The sequence below is a fragment of the Theropithecus gelada genome, chromosome 6 (genome assembly GCF_003255815.1).
Source record: "Theropithecus gelada isolate Dixy chromosome 6, Tgel_1.0, whole genome shotgun sequence".
Classification (NCBI taxonomy): Eukaryota; Metazoa; Chordata; class Mammalia; order Primates; family Cercopithecidae; genus Theropithecus; species Theropithecus gelada.
In genome coordinates this window covers 71872335-71893160 of record NC_037673.1, presented here as the reverse complement: position 1 = coordinate 71893160, position 20826 = coordinate 71872335, and the positions used below count along the sequence as shown (strand labels likewise).

The 20826-nt window shown below is 45.1% G+C and overlaps 1 protein-coding gene across 1 annotated transcript in view; it reads right to left on the bottom strand.

The window, feature by feature from the left end:
* IQGAP2 (IQ motif containing GTPase activating protein 2) overlaps window positions 1-19366 on the bottom strand; it is a 310751-nt gene extending 291385 nt beyond the window's left edge. Inside the window, exon 1 of the mRNA XM_025387819.1 lies at window positions 19021-19366. Coding sequence (XP_025243604.1) covers window positions 19021-19066 — 46 coding nt within the window. The 5' untranslated portion in view covers window positions 19067-19366. The remainder of the gene's footprint in view (window positions 1-19020) is intronic.
* Window positions 19367-20826: the final 1460 nt, after the last annotated feature.

The window sequence follows — 20826 nt, the reverse complement described above, 5'->3', positions numbered from 1 at the left end:
AGCCACAGTTATGCTAGAGCTCTCACATGCCCCTGCTATGTTTTGCTCCAGTTAAGAACACCATTCTAGAGCCTCCAGGTCAGTCTCATCTAAAGACAGCTAAATAGATGCCACCTCCCATAAAAGAGTAATAACTCATTTAAAAATACCAGTTTCTGGTTTATTGGGATTGTCTAAACACCTTTAAAATCAACGGGAAATATTATTTTATTATTAATAGCTTGCACTGAATGAATGCTTTCTATGTGCCAGGCACCAAGCACATAGATTAGCTTATTTCAATCAATAATTACCATTATTATCCCCATTTTATAGCTAAACAACATGAGCTAGGGAAGTTAAGACCTTGCTCAAGATCACACAGTATTTGGATGAGCCAGGTTAACAAAACAATATTCTATTTTGAAAATCCCATATGCCCCAAGAGGCAGCCTGTTACTTTGTTTTACACTATTTATGCAGGCCAAAGGCAACTTGTTGCCTACGCACTATTTAAGTTAACAATCAAAAACTTTAAAAATTCTAAAAAGTTGTGATTAATGTAAATGAAAAACTGTAACCCTTGTCCTGCATATCTGAGATCACACCTGAGGTCACAAAGAAGTAAATTTTGCCACAGCTAGGTTTTTTTTTGAGACAGGGTCTCACTCCGTCACCCAGGCTGGAGTGCAGTGACACTATCATGGCTCACTGCAGCCTCAACTTCTGGGGCTCAAGTGATCCTCCCATCTCAGCCTCCCAAATAGCTGGGACTATAGGCACACACCACCACGACCAGCTAATTTTTGTATTTTTTTTTTTTTTTTTTTTTTTTGCAGAGACAGGGTTTTGCTGTGTTGCCTAGGCTGATCTCCAACTCCTGGCCTCAAGTGATCCTCCTGCCTCAGCCTCCCAAAGTGCTGGGATTACAGGCATGAGCCATTGCACCCAGCTGCCACAGCTAGACTTTATACCCATTGCTCTTTATCTCGTATAAAGAAAAGATAAATTTACACATGACCTCCCAGGAGGCAATCCAAACAGGAGCCTAAAGGCTGGCATTCTAATTGGCTTCTTCCTTCAAGTCATGGATACTTCATTCTTCAAAGTGTTCTTCAATTTACTCCATTAAAAAGTGATAGGTATACAATTCCTCCAAAAATTAAACAGAATTACCATAGGATCTGGCAATCCCACTTCTGGGTATATACCCAAAACTAAAGCAAAGGCTCAAACAGATATTTGTACACCCATGTTCGCCATAGCAGCACTCACAATAGCCAAAAAGTGGAAATAACCCAAGTATCAATCAATGAATGAATGGATAAATAAAATGTGGCCTGTACATACAATGGGATATTATTCAGCCTTAAAAAAGAAGTACGGACACATGCTACGACATGGTTGAACCCTGAAGACATGCTAAGTGAAATAAGCCAGGTATAAAAGAACAAATACCGTATAATTCCCCTTACATGAGGTACCTGGAGCAGTCAAATTCATAGAAATGGAAAGTAGAATGGTGGTTACCTGGTACTGGGAGGAGAGAGAATGGGAGTTATTATTTAATGCGTATGGAGTTTCAGTTTGGGAAGATAAAAAAGTTCCAGAGGCTGGGCACGGTGTCTCATGCCTGTAATCCCAGCCCTTTGGGAGGCCAAGGCGGACGGGTCACGAGGTCAGAAGTTCGAGACCAGCCTGGCCAACATAGTGAAACCCCGTCTATACTAAAAATGCAAAAAATTAGCTGGGCGTGGTGGCAGGCACCTGTAATCCCAGCTACTTGGGAGGCTGAGGCAGGAGAATCGCTTGAACCCAGGAGGCAGAGATTGCAGTAAGCCAAAATCATGCCATTGCACTCCAGCACGGGCGACAGTATGAGACTCCGTCTCAAAAAAAAAAAAAAAAAAGTTCCAGAGATGGATCATGATGATGGTTACACAACAATGTGAATGTACTTAATGCCATAAAACTGTCCACTGAAAAATGGTAAGAAAGATAATTTTATGTGTATTTATCACAACAAAACACATACAAATAAAGTAGGGTGGATTTAATTAATTCAATTAATTTCAAACATTGGCTGCACATTGGAATCTCCTAGGGAGGTTTTTAAAAATATCTATTCATCACCAGTAGTGGGAGGGTGGACACGGGTCCCTGATGTGATGCACCTGGCAGAAACAGGCCTGGACTCCTCAGAGGATTCAGGGTCATTGCATTGAGAGGGAGGTGGGACCACTGTTCCAGTCTGGGGAAGGCCTTGAGGAATAACAGCCAAACGCAATGTGAGACACTTACCTGGGTCCTAAAACATGGCTATAAAGCATAGCAGGGGAAATCATAGTGTGGAATTTATACTGAACAATGGAACTGAACACACAGTAATGGTAACACTGAGGATGAGGCTGGAGAGAAGAATGTCCTTCTCAGTATGTGAGATGTGTGCTGAAGGACTTAGGGGTGAGCCATCCCAGTGTCTGTAGATGGAATGGTGTGGCAAGATGTCAACAGGTGGTAAAGCTGAGTGAAGGGAATGGATGTTCATTGTATCCTTCTTTGAGGTTTTGAGAGCTTGAAAATGTTTAAAATACAAAAAAACAAAAAACAAAAAAAAAGAAAGAAAAGAAAAGAAAAACAAAGCAAAAAAATACCCTAGTAAGGACAGGCATGGTGGCTCACACCTGTAATCTCAGCACTTTGGGAGGCTGAGGTGGGAGATCACTTGAGATCAGGAGTTCGAGACCAGCCTGGCCAACATGGAGAATCACTTGAACCTGGGAGGCGGAGGTTGCAATGAGCTGAGACCATGCCACTGTACTCCAGCCTGGGCAACAGAGTGAAACTCCATCAAAACAGAACAAGACAAAAAACCATAGTGAGACCCTATCTCAACCAAAAAAAAAATTTTTTTTTAATTAGCCAGGTGTGGTGTGCATGCCTGGAGTGCTAGCTACTTGGGAGCATAGCTTGAGCCCAGGAGTTCGAGGCTGAAGTGAGCCAAGATCATGCCAATGTACTCCAGTCTGGAAAACAGAGCCAGACCCTGTCAAATAAATAAATAAATAAGTTTAAAATAAAAACACCTATGCCAGAATATTCTATCCCCCAAATAAACAGAGAATGGTGACGACATCCAGGGAACACGCATTTCTTGGTAAAGCTCCCCTGGAGTTTCCAGTGGGTAGCCAGGTTGACAACTATTACGATCTCTAATCCAAGATGGGATATTATGCTGGCGTGGATCATAGTTAAGGACGTGTAATCAACCTGGGAGGCTGGCGGGCTGTTGACACCCAGCAGCCCTAAGAAACCTTCTCAAGCATTAAGTGACCCCAGTCACACTATCTTCCACACTCACCCCCCTACTTTTCCTAAGAATAAGCCATAAGCTTTATAAAGAGAGGATCTCTGTCATCAGATTAGGAGACAGAATTGCCTTCCCAAGCTTTATCCTCCAGTGTTAAAAATACAGGTGTCCCCTCCCTCGCACAGTAGTTTTCCTTGATGAAATACAGCATGGGTCTCAAAGAAACTACTCTTAAAGTCTTTTCAATTTAGAGGTTTTTTTTGTTTGTTTTTTTTTAGATGGAGTCTCAATCTGTCACCCAGGCTAGAGTACACTGGCACGATTACAGCTCACTGCAGCCTGGACTTCCTGGACTCAAGTGCTCCTCCTGGGCCAGCCTCCCGAGTAGCTGACAGCACAGGTGCATGCCACCATACCAGCTAATTTTTAAAATTTTTTGTAGAAATGGAGTCTCCTGACATTGCCCAGGCTGGCCTCAAACTCCTTGGCTCAAGCAATCCTCCCGTCTCTGCCTCCCAAAGTACTGGGATTACAAGCATAAGCCACCGGGTCCAGCCTCAATTCAGAGATTCTTACTATTAGCTTCTGTTTTCAAAATTCACATTTCCTAGTAAAAGAAATGCTAAGATGGACAAGTAAGAATCTGGCTAAAAATCATATATTAGGATTCAAAAAAGTTAATCTCTAAGATATTATTACCAAAATGCAAAATGTTGCCTTTCAAGCTGAAGGAGAAAGGAAAATCTCTCTTTTTTTTTTTTTTTTTGGAGATGGAGTCTCGCTCTGTTGCCCAGGCTAGAGTGCAACGGTGCAATCTCAGCTCACTGCAACCTCCACCTCCCAGGTTCAAGCGATTCTCCTGCCTCACCCTCCTGAGTAGCTGGGATTACAGGCGCATGCCACCATGCCTGGCTAATTTTTGTATTTTTAGTAAAGACGGGGTTTCACCACGTTGGTCAGGCTGGTCTTGAACTCCTGACCTCGTGATCTGCCTGCCTCGGCCTCCCAACTCCCTGGGATTACAGGCATGAGCCACCGCGCCCAGCCAGGAAAATCTCATTTCAAACACCATTTCAAAAAAAGCACATATAACCAGGCGCAATGGCTCACGCCTGTAATCCCAGCACTTTAGGAGGCTGAGGGAGGTGGATCACTTGAGCTCAGGAGTTCAAGACCAGCCTGGGCAACATGGCGAAACCCCATCTCCTACTAAAAATACAAAAATTAGCTGGGCATAGTGGAACACACCTGTAATCCCAGCTATTTGGAAGACTGAGGCAGGAGAATGGCCCGAGCCTGGAAGGCAAAGGTTGCAGTGAGCCAAGATCGCACCACTGCACTCCAGCCTGTGACAGAGTCAGACCCTGTCTCAAAAAATAAATAGGCCAGGCGTGGTGGCTTACGCCTGTAATCCCAGCACTTTGGGAGGCCGAGGTGAGTGGATCACTTGAGGTAAGGAGTCTGAGATCTGCCTGACCAAGATGGTGAAACCTCATCTCTATTAAAAATATAAAAATCAGCGTGGTAGCAGACGCCTGTAACCTCAGCTACATGGGAGGCTGAGGCAGCAGAATCACTTGGACCTGGGAGGCGGAGGTTGCAGTAAGCCGAGATCCTGCCACTGCACTCCAGCCTGGGTGACAGAGGAAGACTTCATTTCAAAAATAATTAATTATTTATTTATTTTAAAACATACGTCACAAAGCTACTATAGCATTGCCTTTGAGGTAATGATTAAATGATAAACCCGTTTGAACACTAATAAGACTTCACCAGTGAATTATTCAAATAAGTGGCAAATCCCTTCTCACCATATACACACACACCTTGAACAGTTTTCTCAGCAATCCTCCATACCTCACCCCCTTTTGAGGTAGAGGAAACAGAAACTCATTTTTCAAAAGTAGAAAGAAGCTCAGACCAGACTGGGCAACATGGCAAGACTGTCTCTACAAAAAAATCTTTTTTTAAATTAGCTAGGTATAGCGGTGCATGCCTGTGGTCCCATCTACTCAGGAGGCTGAGGTAGGAGGATCACTTGAGCCCAGGAGGTAGAGGCTGCAGTGAGCTGTGATGATGCCACGACACTCCATCCTGGGTGACAGAGTAAGATCCCTGTTTCTAAAAATAAAAAAGAGCTCAGGCCAGGTACGTTGGCTCACACCTGTAATCCCAGCACTTTGGGAGGCCGAGGTGGGCAGATCATCAAGGTCAGGAATTTGAGACCAGCCTGGCCAATATGGTGAAACCCTGTCTCTACTAATAATACAAAAATTAGCCAGGCACGGTGGCACACACCTGTGGTCCCAGCTACTTGGGAGGCTGAGGCAGAAGAATCGCTTGAACACAGGAGGCGGAGGCTGCAGTGAGCCGAGATCACACTACTGCACTCCAGCCTGGGCGACAGAGTGAGTCTCCGTCTCAAAAAAAAAAAAAACCTCGAAGAAGTTACACCCAATATCACATAGTAAGTGGCACCTCAGTCTAAGTCCTCAGATGCTAGATGCAAGTCTTGCTATCACAGTGCTTCTCGTCTCTCATTGGTCTAGGGTGACAGTACTTCCATGGCTACCTCTGTTTTACAGCATAATGCTGGGGCCAGTGGCAGCTTCCAAGATGCTAAACAAGACTAATCTATCTTGTTTTGCCTGTATACTGCTCACAAATGTTTTCCTTCCAATTTGAGTGACTAAGGTAGCAAATGCATTCTCCAGCTGAGAGACACTCCAAAGTTTCCTATTATTTTATACAGGCTGTGATCACATTTGACCCCTGAAGGCATTTGGTCATGAACCCTGTGTAAATTCCACCTTATACATGGCATCTAGCACCTCCTGTTGAATGAAAGAATGGTCATGAGTGGTTCATCTCTTCACAGGCTCTTCAGAGTTCACTTTGTGAGTCAACAGAACAATCCACTTTTATGTCACAACCTTTATTTCCCCATGGACACTAGTTGATTTATTACTACCTTTTACAGATCTGCTTCCTGCACACTTTCCTTTCACTTTTTTTTTTTTTTTTAAGACAGTCACTCTCTGTTGCCCAGGCTGGAGTGCAGTGGCGTGATCTCGGCTTACTGCAACCTCCACCTCCTGGGTTCAAGGGATTCTCTCGCCTCAGCCTCCGGATTAGCTGGGATTACAGGCACATGCCACCATGCCCAGCTAATAGTTTTTGTATTTTTAGTAGAAACAGGGTTTCACTACATTGGCCAGGTTGGTCTTGAAATCCTGGCCTCCAGTGATCTGCCTGCCTCAGCCTCCCAAAGTGGTGGGATTATAGGAGCCACTGTGCCCAGCCCCTTTCACAAATTATTAACTACAATGGCTTACCAACTATAGAGTCCTGGGCCTCTTAACATTTCTGTCCCTCATTCTCTATGCAAGTACACACATACACACTTGGAAAATTAGATAGCCATTGAATCCTTCCAATAATAACAGATCTATCTTCCAGACTAATTTTCATAAGGCAGAGTTTGTAGCTAAAGAGAACTTTGTATCTTGAGCAGAAAAGGGTACTGTTATAATTTTTCCAACTTAACTTTTATAGTCTAACTATAAAAATATGTATAGCTGAAAATTTGAGGAAGAAGAAAAAATATTAATCACAAAATATCTCATTACCTACACAGAATCACTGCTGACATGTTGACCTATGTACCAGACAGTGGGGTTACAGCATTGACCAAAAGATACAGTCCTGACTCCTCGTAGATTTTATTGCTGTTCTATTTTGTCCACATTATTCTCAGAGTAATAAATGTAGAACCTGATCTTTCAAAAACACACATTTGCTTTATTTTTTCAAAGGGTAATACAGCATATAGTGAAAACTATTTCAAATCATATTCCCACTCCTGCCCCCAGTCCCTCTTCCCAAAGGCAACTTCTAAAAAGATATTTGCATAACCTTCTAGAAATATTCACATGTCCAGAGGTTGAGGATGTCCCTCCCTGTTTGGTTTGTCTTAGTTGTCCTACTTAGCAGAGAAAGGTACACATTTTCAGAGATATCAAAGCTACAACACAGAAGCACATTATAAGCTCCATTTCTTTCTCAGAGTTCCCCTAATCCAATGTGAAAAGTTACAGGCAGAGTCCACAATGAAGAGGAATAAGCAAGCACAATCCTCCAAACTGTTAGCCAATTCAAACTAATAGCAAAGATTAGACTGGAGAACTGAGGAAGAAAGCTTTGAGACTATCGCCAGAATCAGTGCCAAAGCAGGGAAGGGCCTCATGTGACCCTGGCTCCCATGGAGGAAAAAATTATCTTTATATATTCATTTTTTACTTTCTTTTTATAGAAACAGGGTCTTGCTATGTTGCCCAGGTGGTCTTGAATTCCTGGCCTTAAGCAATCCGCCTGCCTTAGCCTCCGAAAGTGCTGGGATTAAAGGCTTGAGCCACCATGCCCGGCCTTATATGTTCTTTACAAATAAATGTATCCTTGTTTCTTGTGGAAAATAAAATTCATTAGTAGAGAATAGAATGAGAGCAAAAGCATGTTTGTATTAGCTCCATAACTACCATTTCTTGGACAAACTTCCTAAGAGTTCAACATGCAGCGAGGCTCTGGTGGGCTGCCTTACTAGATCTTACCTGAGAAGCACAGTTTAGGGGGCAGGAGAATGGGGAGTCATATTTCATGAGGCTGACTATGCGACTATCTTACCAGGCCCCTCATCCCACCCTAAGAAGCCTGCTTTGTGTAGGACTAGGGCAAAGAACAGAAAAGTGACAATCTCAAGGACCAAGACTGGCTGATTACAATGGTCCCCTTTGGGGAGGTGATGAATAATAGAGGGATTATTAGCAAATATTTATAAGAAAAGTACTAGAATTTTTTTAAAAATTGGGCACATGAGTTGCAGTGCAGGTTTTCGATTCCTAATGGCTCCAACATTCCAGTTAGTCCTCTCAGTTGAGCTTCACTGAGCTTATGAACACAAAACTTCATTAACTTTGTAGAGGCAGTGAGGCCTGGAGGGACGTTAGATGAACCCCGTGTACCAAGTGTACTTCCTCTTCCTCACCTCCCTTCTAAACTCCCGCAGGACTGGGTTGACCACAAGATTGGCTGACCCTGGCAGCTAAGTCAAACTCTACATTCTGAAGCAAGCATAAAGATTAAAACACATTTCAAGTAGCTCCTTCCCATCTAGATAGCATTATAAATCCTCAGGTTTTTAAACAAGCAACAGCAGCAGCAATGACCAACTTCAACTTGGAAGCCTAAATGAAATAAGAGAATGCTTGGTAACTTCAGAGTACACTTCTAAGACCCCCTGCAAGATGGCAAAATATGCAACACAGAAGCCCAAATGTTCTCCCCTTATCAGCTGTATCTGGAAACAATAGAACATATCAGTTTTTTAAGTATACAGACACAAGGATTAATTTGGTCCCCACCCAAATTGATAGATTGAAGTATTTACATATAGATAACTTAAGAATTTTCCCATTCTCAAGAGAAAATAGGGCTAGGGTTGGGCGCGGTGGCCCACGCCTGTAATCCCAGCACTTTGGGAGGCCAAGGTGGGCGGATAACCTGAGGTCAGGAGTTCAAGATCAGCCTGACTAATATGGTGAAACCCCATCTCTACTAAAAATATAAAAAATAGCCTGGTGTGGTGGCATGTGCCTGTAGTCCCAGCTACTCAGGAGGTTGAGACAGGAGAACTGCTTGAACCTGGGAGGTGGAGGTTGCAGTGAGCCGAGATCATACCACTGCACTCCAGCCTAGGTGACAGAGCAAGACTCCATCTCAGGGAAAAAAAAAGACAAAAGAAAAAAAGAAAATAGGGCTAGGATTTTAAGTCCACTTTCCGTTAAAGTGAAAAAGAACGGGCAACGAGGTAAGGAAGGATACAGACCAAGGGGCAGCGGAAATGAGGGGGGTTCACCATCCCTGCCCTTTATCACCATCCCTGCCCTTTAGGTGTATCACCATACCTGCCCTTTAGGTGTTGACTCCATGGGAGCACACTCTGAGCAAGTACGTTTCCATCTTATTAAATCATTTAATCCTTTGAGGATGCATTTTCCACCTACATTTTACAGATGAGGAAACTGAGGCCCAGAGAAATTAAAACAACTTGCCCAAGTTCCACAGGGGATGGAAGCAAATCCAAACTCAACATTTAATGTTTGCATGGCACCTGAAAGCTGCCGAGATGATCTTTAATTAGACAGATAAATAAATTAGACAGAAATAAATTCCTCATCTAGACAAACAATACAGTATAGACATGTTATGCAAAACCTGTCATAACAGCAAATATTTACTCAGTATCTTCTAAGTGCCAGGGTACCAAGCTGCTGGCTAGATACTGAACCCAAGCATAAGTATGTGATATATATGTTGCTTCAATTACATGCAAATCAAGTCTACTTATTTGGAGACAACTCTGGGATATGCATTAACATTACTTAAGACTGAATTCAGGCCAGGCGCAGTAGCTCACGCCTGTAATCCCAGCACTTTGGGAGGCCAAGGCGGGTGGATCACGAGGTCAGGAGATTGAGACCATCCTGGCCAACACACGGTGAAACCCCGCCTCTACTAAAAATACAAAAAATTAGCCGGGCGTGGTGGCCGGCGCCTGTAGTCCCAGCTACTCGGGAGGCTGAGGCAGGAGAATGGCGTGAACCCGGAAGGCAGAGATTGCAGTGAGCCGAGATCGTGCCACTGCACTTCAGCCCGGGTGACAGAGCGAGACTCCGTCTCAAAAAAAAAAAAAAAAGAAAAAAAAAAAAAGACTGAATTCATATTGCCAGTAAAATACAAGAACTGAGACAAAATTATCAGGAACTATGCCAGGCACCACCGGTGGTACACACCTGTAGTCACAGCTACTCAGGAGGTTAAGGTGGGAGGATCACTTGAGCCCAAGAGTTTAAGTCCAGCTTGAGCAAACATAGTGAGATCCTATCTCTTTAAAAAAAAAATTATCAAGAAATAAACTACCCTAACTAAAAAAAAAAAAAAAATTAAAATGTCTTCCTTCAGAGATTTAGTAGTAATAGAGAAAGAACAACCAATCAGAAATCTTCTTTTTGGGAGAGCCCAAGCAATAAACAATAAAAACGTCCTCCTGTCTTTTACCGATAGTAAAATAAACAGATTAGTAGTTTCCCTGCAATTTGGGAATGACCTGGGTGCACTTATGTCTATCAAATAATATCTCTGCTAACATATCCAACAGTTCTAAAAATTGTGAATGAATAAATGAATGAATGAAAAACACTTTAAGGTGTCCTAGAAGGAAAAAGAAAAAAAATGGAGGAGGATATCTATGAATTCTTACTGTCCAGCTCCCCACCTCCCACCCCCAGGGAGTAAAAGCCCAGAATTTCCAGGCTTAGAGTTCCCTTTCTTACACAAAAAGGTTCCCTGTTCACTCAGCCTTCCCAATGGCTCCTAAAAGCCTCACTTCCAGCTGAAATCCCTGGAAAACTAACCCTGCTTTATCTCTAGTCAGTGGAGATTTTAAACTTTTCCATTTGTTTTAGTCTGTTTTGTGCTGCTATAACAGAATACCTGAGACTGGGTCATTTATGAGGAACAGAAATCTGTTTCCGCACAGTTCTGGAGGATAGGATGTCCAAGGTTGAGGGGCCTGCATCTGGTGAGGGCCTTCTTACTGCACCGTAACATGGCAAAAGGCATTGCATGGGTGAAAGAGAGAAAAGGAGGCTGGCCTCATCCTTCTACTGAACTCACAATAACAACATTAACCCATTCACGAGGACAGAACTCTGGTGGCCTAATCGCTACTCATTAGGCTCCACCTCCCAATACTACTGCATTGGGGATTAGGTTCCAACACATGAACTTTGGGGAATACGTTCAAACCACAGCACCTTCCAAATCACATTTGTTTCCCAGAAGAAAAGAAAAGCAAACTCAAAGCCATACCAAAATTAATTCTATAAAATAAACATGAACCTGTAAAGTAATCAAGGCCTGGGTTAGTATGTGGTTTACAAATCAAACATTCAAGAGATACTGTAAATAAAGAGTTCCATAACATACCCATGTGTTTTCACTTACTTTACAAAAACTTGCAAGCACTGTGAAGTGTAACTATGTATCAGAAATGCCCCTTTACCCTTCTGATGCCCTAGTGCATCAGAATCAACTGCAGGGCCTGTTAAAACTCAGATTGCCGGCCCCGCCGCAGAGTTTCTGATTTAGTAGGTCTGAGTGGGGCCTGGGCATCTGCCTTTCCAACAAGTTCTCAGGAGATGCTCCGCTGCTGCTGCTGCTGCTGCTCCAGAGACTGCTCTTTGAACACCACTGCATTTACTAAATAAACAGCTGTCAGCTCCTCTTAGGCACCTTGGCAAGAAGAAGTCATACATAATATGCAATTATAAAATTAAAGGACGGTCCAATTAGAGCTTAGTAAAATCCCACAGAAAGTCTAAGTGAAAGTTCCTCAGGCAATTGCCAACGAATTGGAAACACAGTCTAAGTCATTCTTCAACAAAACTGGGATGCTGGACATTGCAGGACCGTAAATCAGTGAAATCTGAAAGGTCAACATTGGCACAATTAATGGAGAGAATGAGAGAAAATGAGGTGAGAGAAACCCCACCCCCTAGAGAATTCAGTTGTCAAGATCCTTGTGCTGCTCTAAGCAGGACTCGTTTCCTTACCTGTTCTCAGAGAATTCACCTATCCTCAGCAAAACTCTCTGGCAAAGCTGTTCATCCAAAAGACATGGCCAAACCCAGAAGCATAGGGAAGAAGCCGCTGAGCAGCCAGCGGAGAGGGCACCAACTGCTCACATCCCTACGTCTCACCACACCTGCCTCCCCTGTCACTCACTTCACTGGGCACTCACCCATGTCTCTAATGAAAAGTTTGGGGTGGTTTTTTTTTTTTTTTTTTTTTTAAAACCATCTCAAAGAACAAGAAGATACATGAGTGAGGAGTTGCATCAGGTGACTCTCCTCAGGACAGCTCCAATTGTCCTTTATTGCCTATATAAATAGAAGATTCCACAGTACAAATATACTAGCATGCGTTTCAGGTTTTCCTCTGACCTTCCTCAAGGTCATTCCAAATTCACAGCTTTCATGAAGCCCTCCCGTTGCCCCCATCCAAATCCATCCTTCTCATATCTTCTCTTCCACAGAACTTTTGGAAGGGCACTAAAAGTATAAGCATTTTTACTTGTCACCCAGATTCTCTGGTAAGCTGTCAGCAGCTAAGTGGTGTTTCATTCATCACAATATTTTGCTAGTATTAGGTGCTCGATTAATTGAAACAATTACAACTTGTTTAGCACTATGTGCCAGGAACCACATCAGCCACCTCTATAGATATATCATTTCCACATACCCTCTCAAGGTACAGGAGAAAACCCCAAGGCTACTGAGGCAGGCAATGGAAGTCAGAATTCAAACCCACCTCTATTCAACTCCAAAGCTTTTGCCATTTTATCAACACCATACTGCCTCTCAAGAGAGAAAAATAAAATAGAGCAGTAAGGTGACAAAGTATAAGCTCACAGGTCGGCCACACTACTGCAAGTTTCTACTTGATTTCTCAACAATCCCAGACTTTAAGGTATGGGCAGTGTATGCAATAAAGTAGGTTTTACAGATTATCCTATTTGCAATCACTGGGGCACATGTCACTATATTATTATGGAAAAGCCTTTCACTTCAGCACCTCACAGTAAGAGATGGGATGTTTCTAAGTACACATAAAATCTCTGATGAAGCTTGGATGTACTATAAAAAGCCCATGTAAGGCTGGGCACGGTGGCTCATGCCTGTAATAGCAGCACTTTGGGAAGCTGAGGAAGGCAGACCATTTGATCTCAGGAGTTCGAGACCAGCCTGGCCAATGTGATGAAAACCCATCTCTACCAAAAATACAAAAATTAGCTGGGCATGGTGGTACATGCCTATAATCCCAGCTACTCAGGAGGGTGAAGCATGAGAATTGCTAGAACCTGGGAGGCAGAGGTTGCAGTGAGCTGAGATCATGCCACTGCACTCTAGCCTGGGTGACAGAGCAAGACTCTGTCTGGGAAGAAAAAAAAAAAAAAAAAAAAAGCCCATGTATTCTATGCTGTTTCTTGGGGTGGGGGGCACGGAATTCAGCAGCAAAATCAACTTTATGCGTCTATTTATAAATGAGCACACTATGTAATGGCCACAAGTTTTTTGGCATTTTTTGTTTTGTTTTGTTTTAGAGATGGGGGTCTCACTTGGCGCGGTGGCTCATGCCTGTAATCCTAGCACTTTGGGAGGCTGAGCCGGGCGGATCACTTGAGGTAGGAAGTTCGAGACCAGCCTGACCACCACGGTGAAACCCCATCTCTACTAAAACATACAAAAATTAGCTGGGTGTGGTGGTGCACGCCTGTAGTCCCAGCTACTTGGGAGGCTGAGGTGGGAGAATCACCTGAACCTGGGAGGCAGAGGTTGCAGTGAGCCTAGATCTCACCACTGCACTCCAGCCTGGGCAACATAGTGGAACTTCATCTCAAAACTAAATAAATAAACAAAAAAGAAAGATTGGGTTCAGGCAGGGGGGTGGGGGGTGCAGCGCAGATCTCACTATGTTGCCTAGGCTGGAGAGCTGTGGCTATTCACAGGTATAATCACAGGTGTGATCCTCCTGCCTTAGCCTCCCAAGTAGCTGTAACTACAGGTGTACACCACCACATCCAGCATAAATAGCTAGAGGTTTCTATATCTTGAGAGAATCGTGACAAACTCCTGAAACACATAGAAGGGGTGAACATGTATGATTCAGGGGCAGTCAACTGGCAACAGTCAATGGGGAAAGGCTCCAGGATCTGACAGTGCTGCTTCCAAGTTCCCCTGCCACCAGCTAGCACGGTGGCCTTGACACAATACCAGGGGTTTCAGCTTCTTTGTGAAATGGAAAACCACTGGCCCTCTCAAAGGCCATAATGAGCTGATGATAACAGTAACACACAAAAAACACCCAGCCCTTGGTAAGTTCACAAACGTTTGTTGCATATCCCATATTAAACTGCCTGCCCTGTAGGACTTACCTGACCCTATCAAATCAGACGTTGAGTGGCCTTTGTTTCTCTTTTAGTTACCATGAAGACATGGTAAGCATTAGATCTGTTTGTATACTAGCCTTTTTTTTTTTTTTGAGATAGAGTCTCGCTCTGTCGCCCAGGCTGGAGTGCAGTGGTGTGATCTTGGCTTATTGCAACCCCTGCCTTCTGGGTTCAAGGCTTTCCCCTGCTTGGGATTCCCCTATTTGGGATTCTCCTGCCTCAGCCTCCCAAGTAGCTGGGATTACAGGCGTGCACTTCCACACCAGGCTAATTTTTGTATTTTTCATAGAGACGAGGTTTCACTATGCTGGCTAGGCTAGTCTCGAACTCGTGACTCCATGTGATCCACCTGCCTTGGCTTCCCAAAGTCCTGGGATTACAGGCGTGAGCCACATGCCCAGCTTTTAAATAGAAGGGGCTATTAAAAAGCTTGTGTAGTGAGAGGGTAGACGGCAATAGTAAGTCATTGGCTCCCTAGAGAAAAAGGAGTTAACTAACACCCCAAATAACACTAAATTCTAAAACAAACTCAGTATTAGAAGCTTAAACTCTCCTAAACAAGTCATTCTGGCTAACAGCATGTGTAATTAAAGTTAAAAGCATACTAAAATAACACTTTAGCTGTTGACCTTACAGATCCTTTTGAAAAGCTCAACCAAAACATCAGCATATGAGGGAGCAGCTTGACTTTTTGTCTACTGAAGACAGCATCACAAGATAAGGCTGTATATACCCTTCTGTGATTCAAATGAAAGCACTGATAGGATGTTACAGCTGAGCTATGCTAAATACAGACTTATTCAATCCCCTTTTACACAACTACGTTTAACTACTTCAGAACTTAAATTTCATCTCAGATTGGTCATTGTAGATGGATAACTTTAGTTGCACTGACCACCCCAAAACTCCAATCTCCAGGTAACTTAGTAACATCACCATTCAGACAAGAGCAGAGAGCAGTACTCAAAAGCTCACAGTATCAGGCCAGGTGTGGTGGCTCACATCTGTAATCCCAGCACTTTGGGGGGCTGAGGAGGGAGGATTGCTTGAGCCCAGGAGCTGGAGACCAGCCTGGGCAACATGGCAAAACCCCATCTCTACAAAAAAAATATAGAAATTAGCTGGGTGTGGTGATGTGTGCCTGTAGTACCAGCTACTCAGGAGGGTGAGGTGGGAGGACAGCCTGAGGCTGGGAAGTTTGAGGCCGCAGGGAGCCATGCACTCCAGCCTGGGTGAGAGAGCAAGATCCTGCCTCAAAATAAATAAATAAATAAATAATAAAAAAATGCTCGACCAGAATCTTTCTCAACTCCCCCTTCCCCGCCCCCCACAACATGCTGGACTTAGGTTGCACTTTTTAAAAGAAGCAAACAGTGAAACATTGATCCCCATTTTTTTGAACAATGTATCTCATGAAAGGAAGTCTCTAAATCTTGCAAAGGGTAGAAAACCACAGTTCTTGCCTATGCAATCATTAGAGACCCACTGTAGTCACTTAAGTGTTGATTGTGTTATCAGTGGTAAGTGAAGTCATCTGCCTAGTCACAAACCCCTCTTTTGCTCTCGCTGGTGTTTTTAACTCTCAAGTAACTGGAACAAAACTTACGACAGATCATGGCAGCAATGTGTTTTCAGAATTAATTTGGCAGATACAGCATAATCCATTACAACAACACAAGTTATTTGCAAATCACACCTAAGCATAAGTGTCATCTTAATTTGGTTGAGTATAGAAAAATACTATATATACAATATATAGTATATACTATGTCTATGTCTGCATTAGTTTAAACAGCTCCCTACTATCACTTCCTTCTTCCACCTCTTCCCTTCAGAATTGTGTTACTGAATTGTTTCAGCTTTGTTTGTAGTATTAACATTATACAAAAATAACTTTACAGATTGCAGGAAGATGTGGCCAACAATAGCGGAAATTAAATAGAAAATAGTCTATTTAATTTCAATCCAGCGCTCCTGTGTGCAAATCAGGGAGACTTCAGCAATCTTGCATCTGTCAGAAACCTGAGAAGAGTCAGAGGTCTCATGGAGAACTCATTAAGAAATCCCTCAAGTACAATTTATTATGTGGCCTTTTACAGACACTCAGCCTGGTACAGAGGAGAAAGACCATAACAGCCTGAGCTGAATTAATTTAGTTACTTTGTATAAGAACTACTGAATTAAATGATGATTCAAGTAGGTAGGAGAGCGAGCAGAACAGAAGTTCAGACCCAAAATAAGCAATAGATGGCTTAATTCAAACTACCAAAAACTTGTGTTTAAAGCCCAGTCTCAAACATCTTATACTCAGAACGTTCAGCACTAGAACTGAAATTACAATGTATTGCTACTTTATTTTTAAATGCTAGGGATAACGCCCGTTATAATTTGAGGTTTTACTGAACCTGTACTTACCAAACCAATAAACAAGAAAAAGCACAGCCCTAAAACACAACAGAGCAAGGACAATCCTGTTTTCCTTCCCTAGCCTTCCCAAGAAGAACTCACAGCACTATTTTCAGTCTCATGTTGATAGGAGCTTCAGAAAGCCAACAACAACCAGAAATTACACTAACACACCAAATAGCCCTCTTCTGCATAAATAGGCAATGTTAGGTAATGCCTATTAACACCAAAATCTATTCTGCTAGATATCTGTTCTGAATACACTGAAAATACACCATTCATAAACCAAAATTATAAAAGTGTTCATTTTAATGACATAACTGTCACATTAAAGCCTTCATATTTCAGGGTGACAAGAAAGTCTGGAAACATAGGCAAATATTTTCCATTTTTGACAGTGTTAAGTGACCAATGAATGCCAGCACTTGATGAGCGGAGGGAAAGTAACCGGGAGTGATTCCAACAAGATGGCACCCACCCCCTTACACCATATTGGTGAGGAAAGCTGGATGAAGATTTCCAAAGAAAGCAGCCCTGTGAACTGGGCTTCAGGCTTGCCAGATCTGGACTCCCTCGATAGCTTCTTCTGGAGTGCACTTAAAACACAGATTTATTCCGTGAAAATCAAGCAGCATCACAGATGCACATGCAGGGACTGACAGAAATGCTGCATTCATGTACCACATTCACAGAAATTTGGCACTATCTATTGTTAATGAGGGCCGACATTAATCATGTGACAGCAAGAAATCATTTGCTCGTGTAGATTCACCTAGTTTACAGAAGTTTGTGGTTATCTTACCATTTGACACAGTGAAGCCACCATATGTTCTGAGAGCTTGTCACATTAAAGTACTTCCATCAACCTAAGGTTGGCACTGCAAACACTGAATGAGAACAGCATTCCTCCTTGAATCCAATGGGTTCTGCTGTCTGTGTGGTTTACTAAAAGGCAAAAAGCTGGGTCCCACCTGAGGTTGGCACTGCAAACACTGAATGAGCACAGTGTTCCTCCTTGAACCCAAGAGGCTCTGCTGTCTGTGTGGTTTACCAAAAGGCAAAAAGCTGAGTCTCAGTAAACTGCTGAATGCATTAGAGTACGGAGGCTGTAGCCCTCAGGCCTCCCCCTCACTGCAAGGGTAACACAGGAAAGATAACCTCCCATCTTCGACAGGCCAGCGGGGAGGAGGGGAAAGAACCTACACAAGTTGAGCAGCCCTTTTTCAGTTAAGCAAGTCAGTGGGCTTAAGCACCACCCAAAACCACACACACACACACACACACAACACCCTGCTGAAGGTATCACCACCTTAACCCAAACCTGGTACCTCTGCCACCAAGGCCAGCCTGGGCAAAGATTAACCTGTGGTCTTCGGCCTTGGGTTCACTGACAGGGCCACCTTGGAGAGACAGCGGGCCAACTTTCTGTTTGTTTTAAAGGAAATGCTTCCTGGCACATGTTTAGGACTCTGAACTCAGCACATGAAGCCACGTGGTTAGTGTTAATCTGGCTCCATCCACTCACGATCGGCCAAAGCAACCTCTTTCCGAGGGCAGCCCCTGGCTGGGTAATCGACACCATCTCGATCAAGTCACGCGGGCTCCCACCGGATTCCCCGGAGCCTAGTGCCGCATCCTCTCCACACAGCAATCCTCCCATGCGAGGGGAGCCGGGAGGAAAGGGGTTAGGGGGTTTCAGCGAGGAGGGACTCACACATGTGAGGCCAATGGTTCTAGCGGCTCAGGTGAAGTCCGAGGGCGCGGGACAGGAGGAGACGCCCGCCCTTCCAGTCAAGCCGACTTTGCACTAGCAGAGTGCGCCGGCGCCCTACTTGTGATGCCCACCTGTAGCCACAGCAAACAAACTTTCCCCCCTTTCTGGGTTGGAAGAATCCGGTGCCTTACGCCACCCCCTGGCCCAAGCCGGTGGCGGCCCGGAGCTCCGCGGACTCCTCACCTGATACCCCTAAAACCCCAACCTGGTCTGTCCCAGAGCGCAACCCCCGCACTGCCCACCCACCCATTTGGGGTATGCAGAGTGGAGGGTCTGGGTTGCCAGCTGGATATTAGGAATGGGGGGCGCGGGGGGACGCGGTTCACTGCCCTTTGCAACTCCAGCTCCCAACTTTGCCAGCCGCGCAGCCGCTGCCTTCCAGTTCCCTCTGCGCCGCGCAACCGGCTCCCTCAGCTTCTCCTACGCCGTCCTCTGGGAGGGAGCTCCCCAAGGCCAGCCGGAACCCCGCGCGCCCGGCGCACTTACAGCCATAGCGGGGTCTCTGCAGCGACGGCAGCTCTTCGCGGGGCATCCTGCGCGGCTCCGGGGGCCCGCCCGGGGCGCGCCCCCCGCGGCTCCCCTCGCTGGCCAGGCTCGCGGGCTCTGCGCCCCGCCGGCGCGCTCGGATCCCGCCTCTCGCCGATTTCTCGGGGCCGCCCGAAGATCTGCGACCCGCTCCCTCGGTGCTCTCTCGCCAGCGCCAGCCGCGGCCGCCGCGTGCTGACACTGGAGTAAAAGTGAACTCTCCTCCCTCGCTCCCTGGCCGGCCGCCGCCGCCTCCCGCAGCAGGTTTCCTTTCTCCTCCAGCCAGGCCCCGTTATTCACCACGGTGGGAGCGCGCGCCGAGACGCAGCGACCCCTACCGCATGCCGGCCGCAGCGCCCAGGCCGCGTGGACCCGCCCCTTCTCCCTCGGGGGAGAGGGAAGGGGCCGAGAGGGACGCTGGGCCGGGACCCCCTGCAGCTGGGGCCCCCCGCACAGCTGGCGGCTTGGGGGTGGCGGCCGCCCCGCCTTATTTCTCGCTTCTGGAGCGTTTCGAGGGTGGAAGTGAACCAACGCGGAGAAGTGCAAGAAAAACCGCAGAAGTCACAGGCAGCCCTGCGTGTCCGGGGTGTTGCTCAGTTACTGAGGGACAAACAGCGCGGTTCCTTTTCCTCTGGGGAGATTTCACGTTGACTTTTGTTCGTCGTCTTCGTTTTTTTTTTTTTGTTTTTTTGTTTTTTTGTTTTTTGTTTTTTGTTTTTTGTTTTTTTTGCTTCGAAACTTGCTTGTCACTTTTTGTCTACAAAATAACAGGGTTCCCCTTATGACAAGAAACTTGAGTGTATGTGTGCTGGAGGAACAAGATAACCCAAGCAAGCACTCAAAACACAACTGCGAGTCATCCCCCCTCCCTCCGATCACCTTGTGCCCGCCCCTGCCCCAATGTGCAGAGCCTTCGCTCAAGCCCAGCTGGGGTCGCAAGCCACAGAAACCTTTTCCGGCTAAGCTTTTAAGGAAATTAAACTGCATGTGGCTGTTTTGAAATTGGGGTTTTCATGCGGTCGCCAGGAGCTATTTTTCTCTTTGTGCCTCAGCGTGATAAAATCTGGAGGGAATGCGGGACGCTTCTGTATCTGTGCCCTCACCTGTTTGACATTGTGAAATGTGTAGGTGACCCGATAACAGGAAAAACAAACTGAGGGAGGGCGATAAGAAATTATTTAGACCCCGGCGCGGCGGCTCACGCCTGTAATCCCAGCAGTTTGTGAAGCCGAGGCACAAGGATCCCTTGAGCCCAAGAATTCCAGACCAGCCTGGGCAACATAGCAAGACCCCCGTCTCTACAAAAAAAATGAAAACATAAAAATTAGCCGGGCATGGTGGGTGCGCCTGCAGTCCCAGCTACTCAGGAAGCTGAGGTGGGAGGATTGCTTGAGCCCGGGAGGACGAGGCTGCTGCGGGTTGTGATTGCACCACTGCACTCCAGCCTGGGTGACAGTGCAAGACCCTCGGGGGGGGGAAAAAAAAGAAAGAAAAATTGTTTCGCTAAGGAAATGGTGGCATAGTGACACTAATCATTTTTTATTATGCAAGGATACAGAGGATGACCAGCTGTTTTCCATTTCAGATAGGAGAGGTAGTCCTTCTCAAACTTGTTGAAACTCAGATTCTTGGGCCCCACCCTCAGAATTTCCGACTCAATGGGTCTGGGCTGGGGCTCATGAATTTGCATTTCTAATTTCTAGCATACTGCCAGGTGATGCTGACACTGCAGAGCGTGCTTAGAGTAGCTCTGTGAGTAGTAGATGC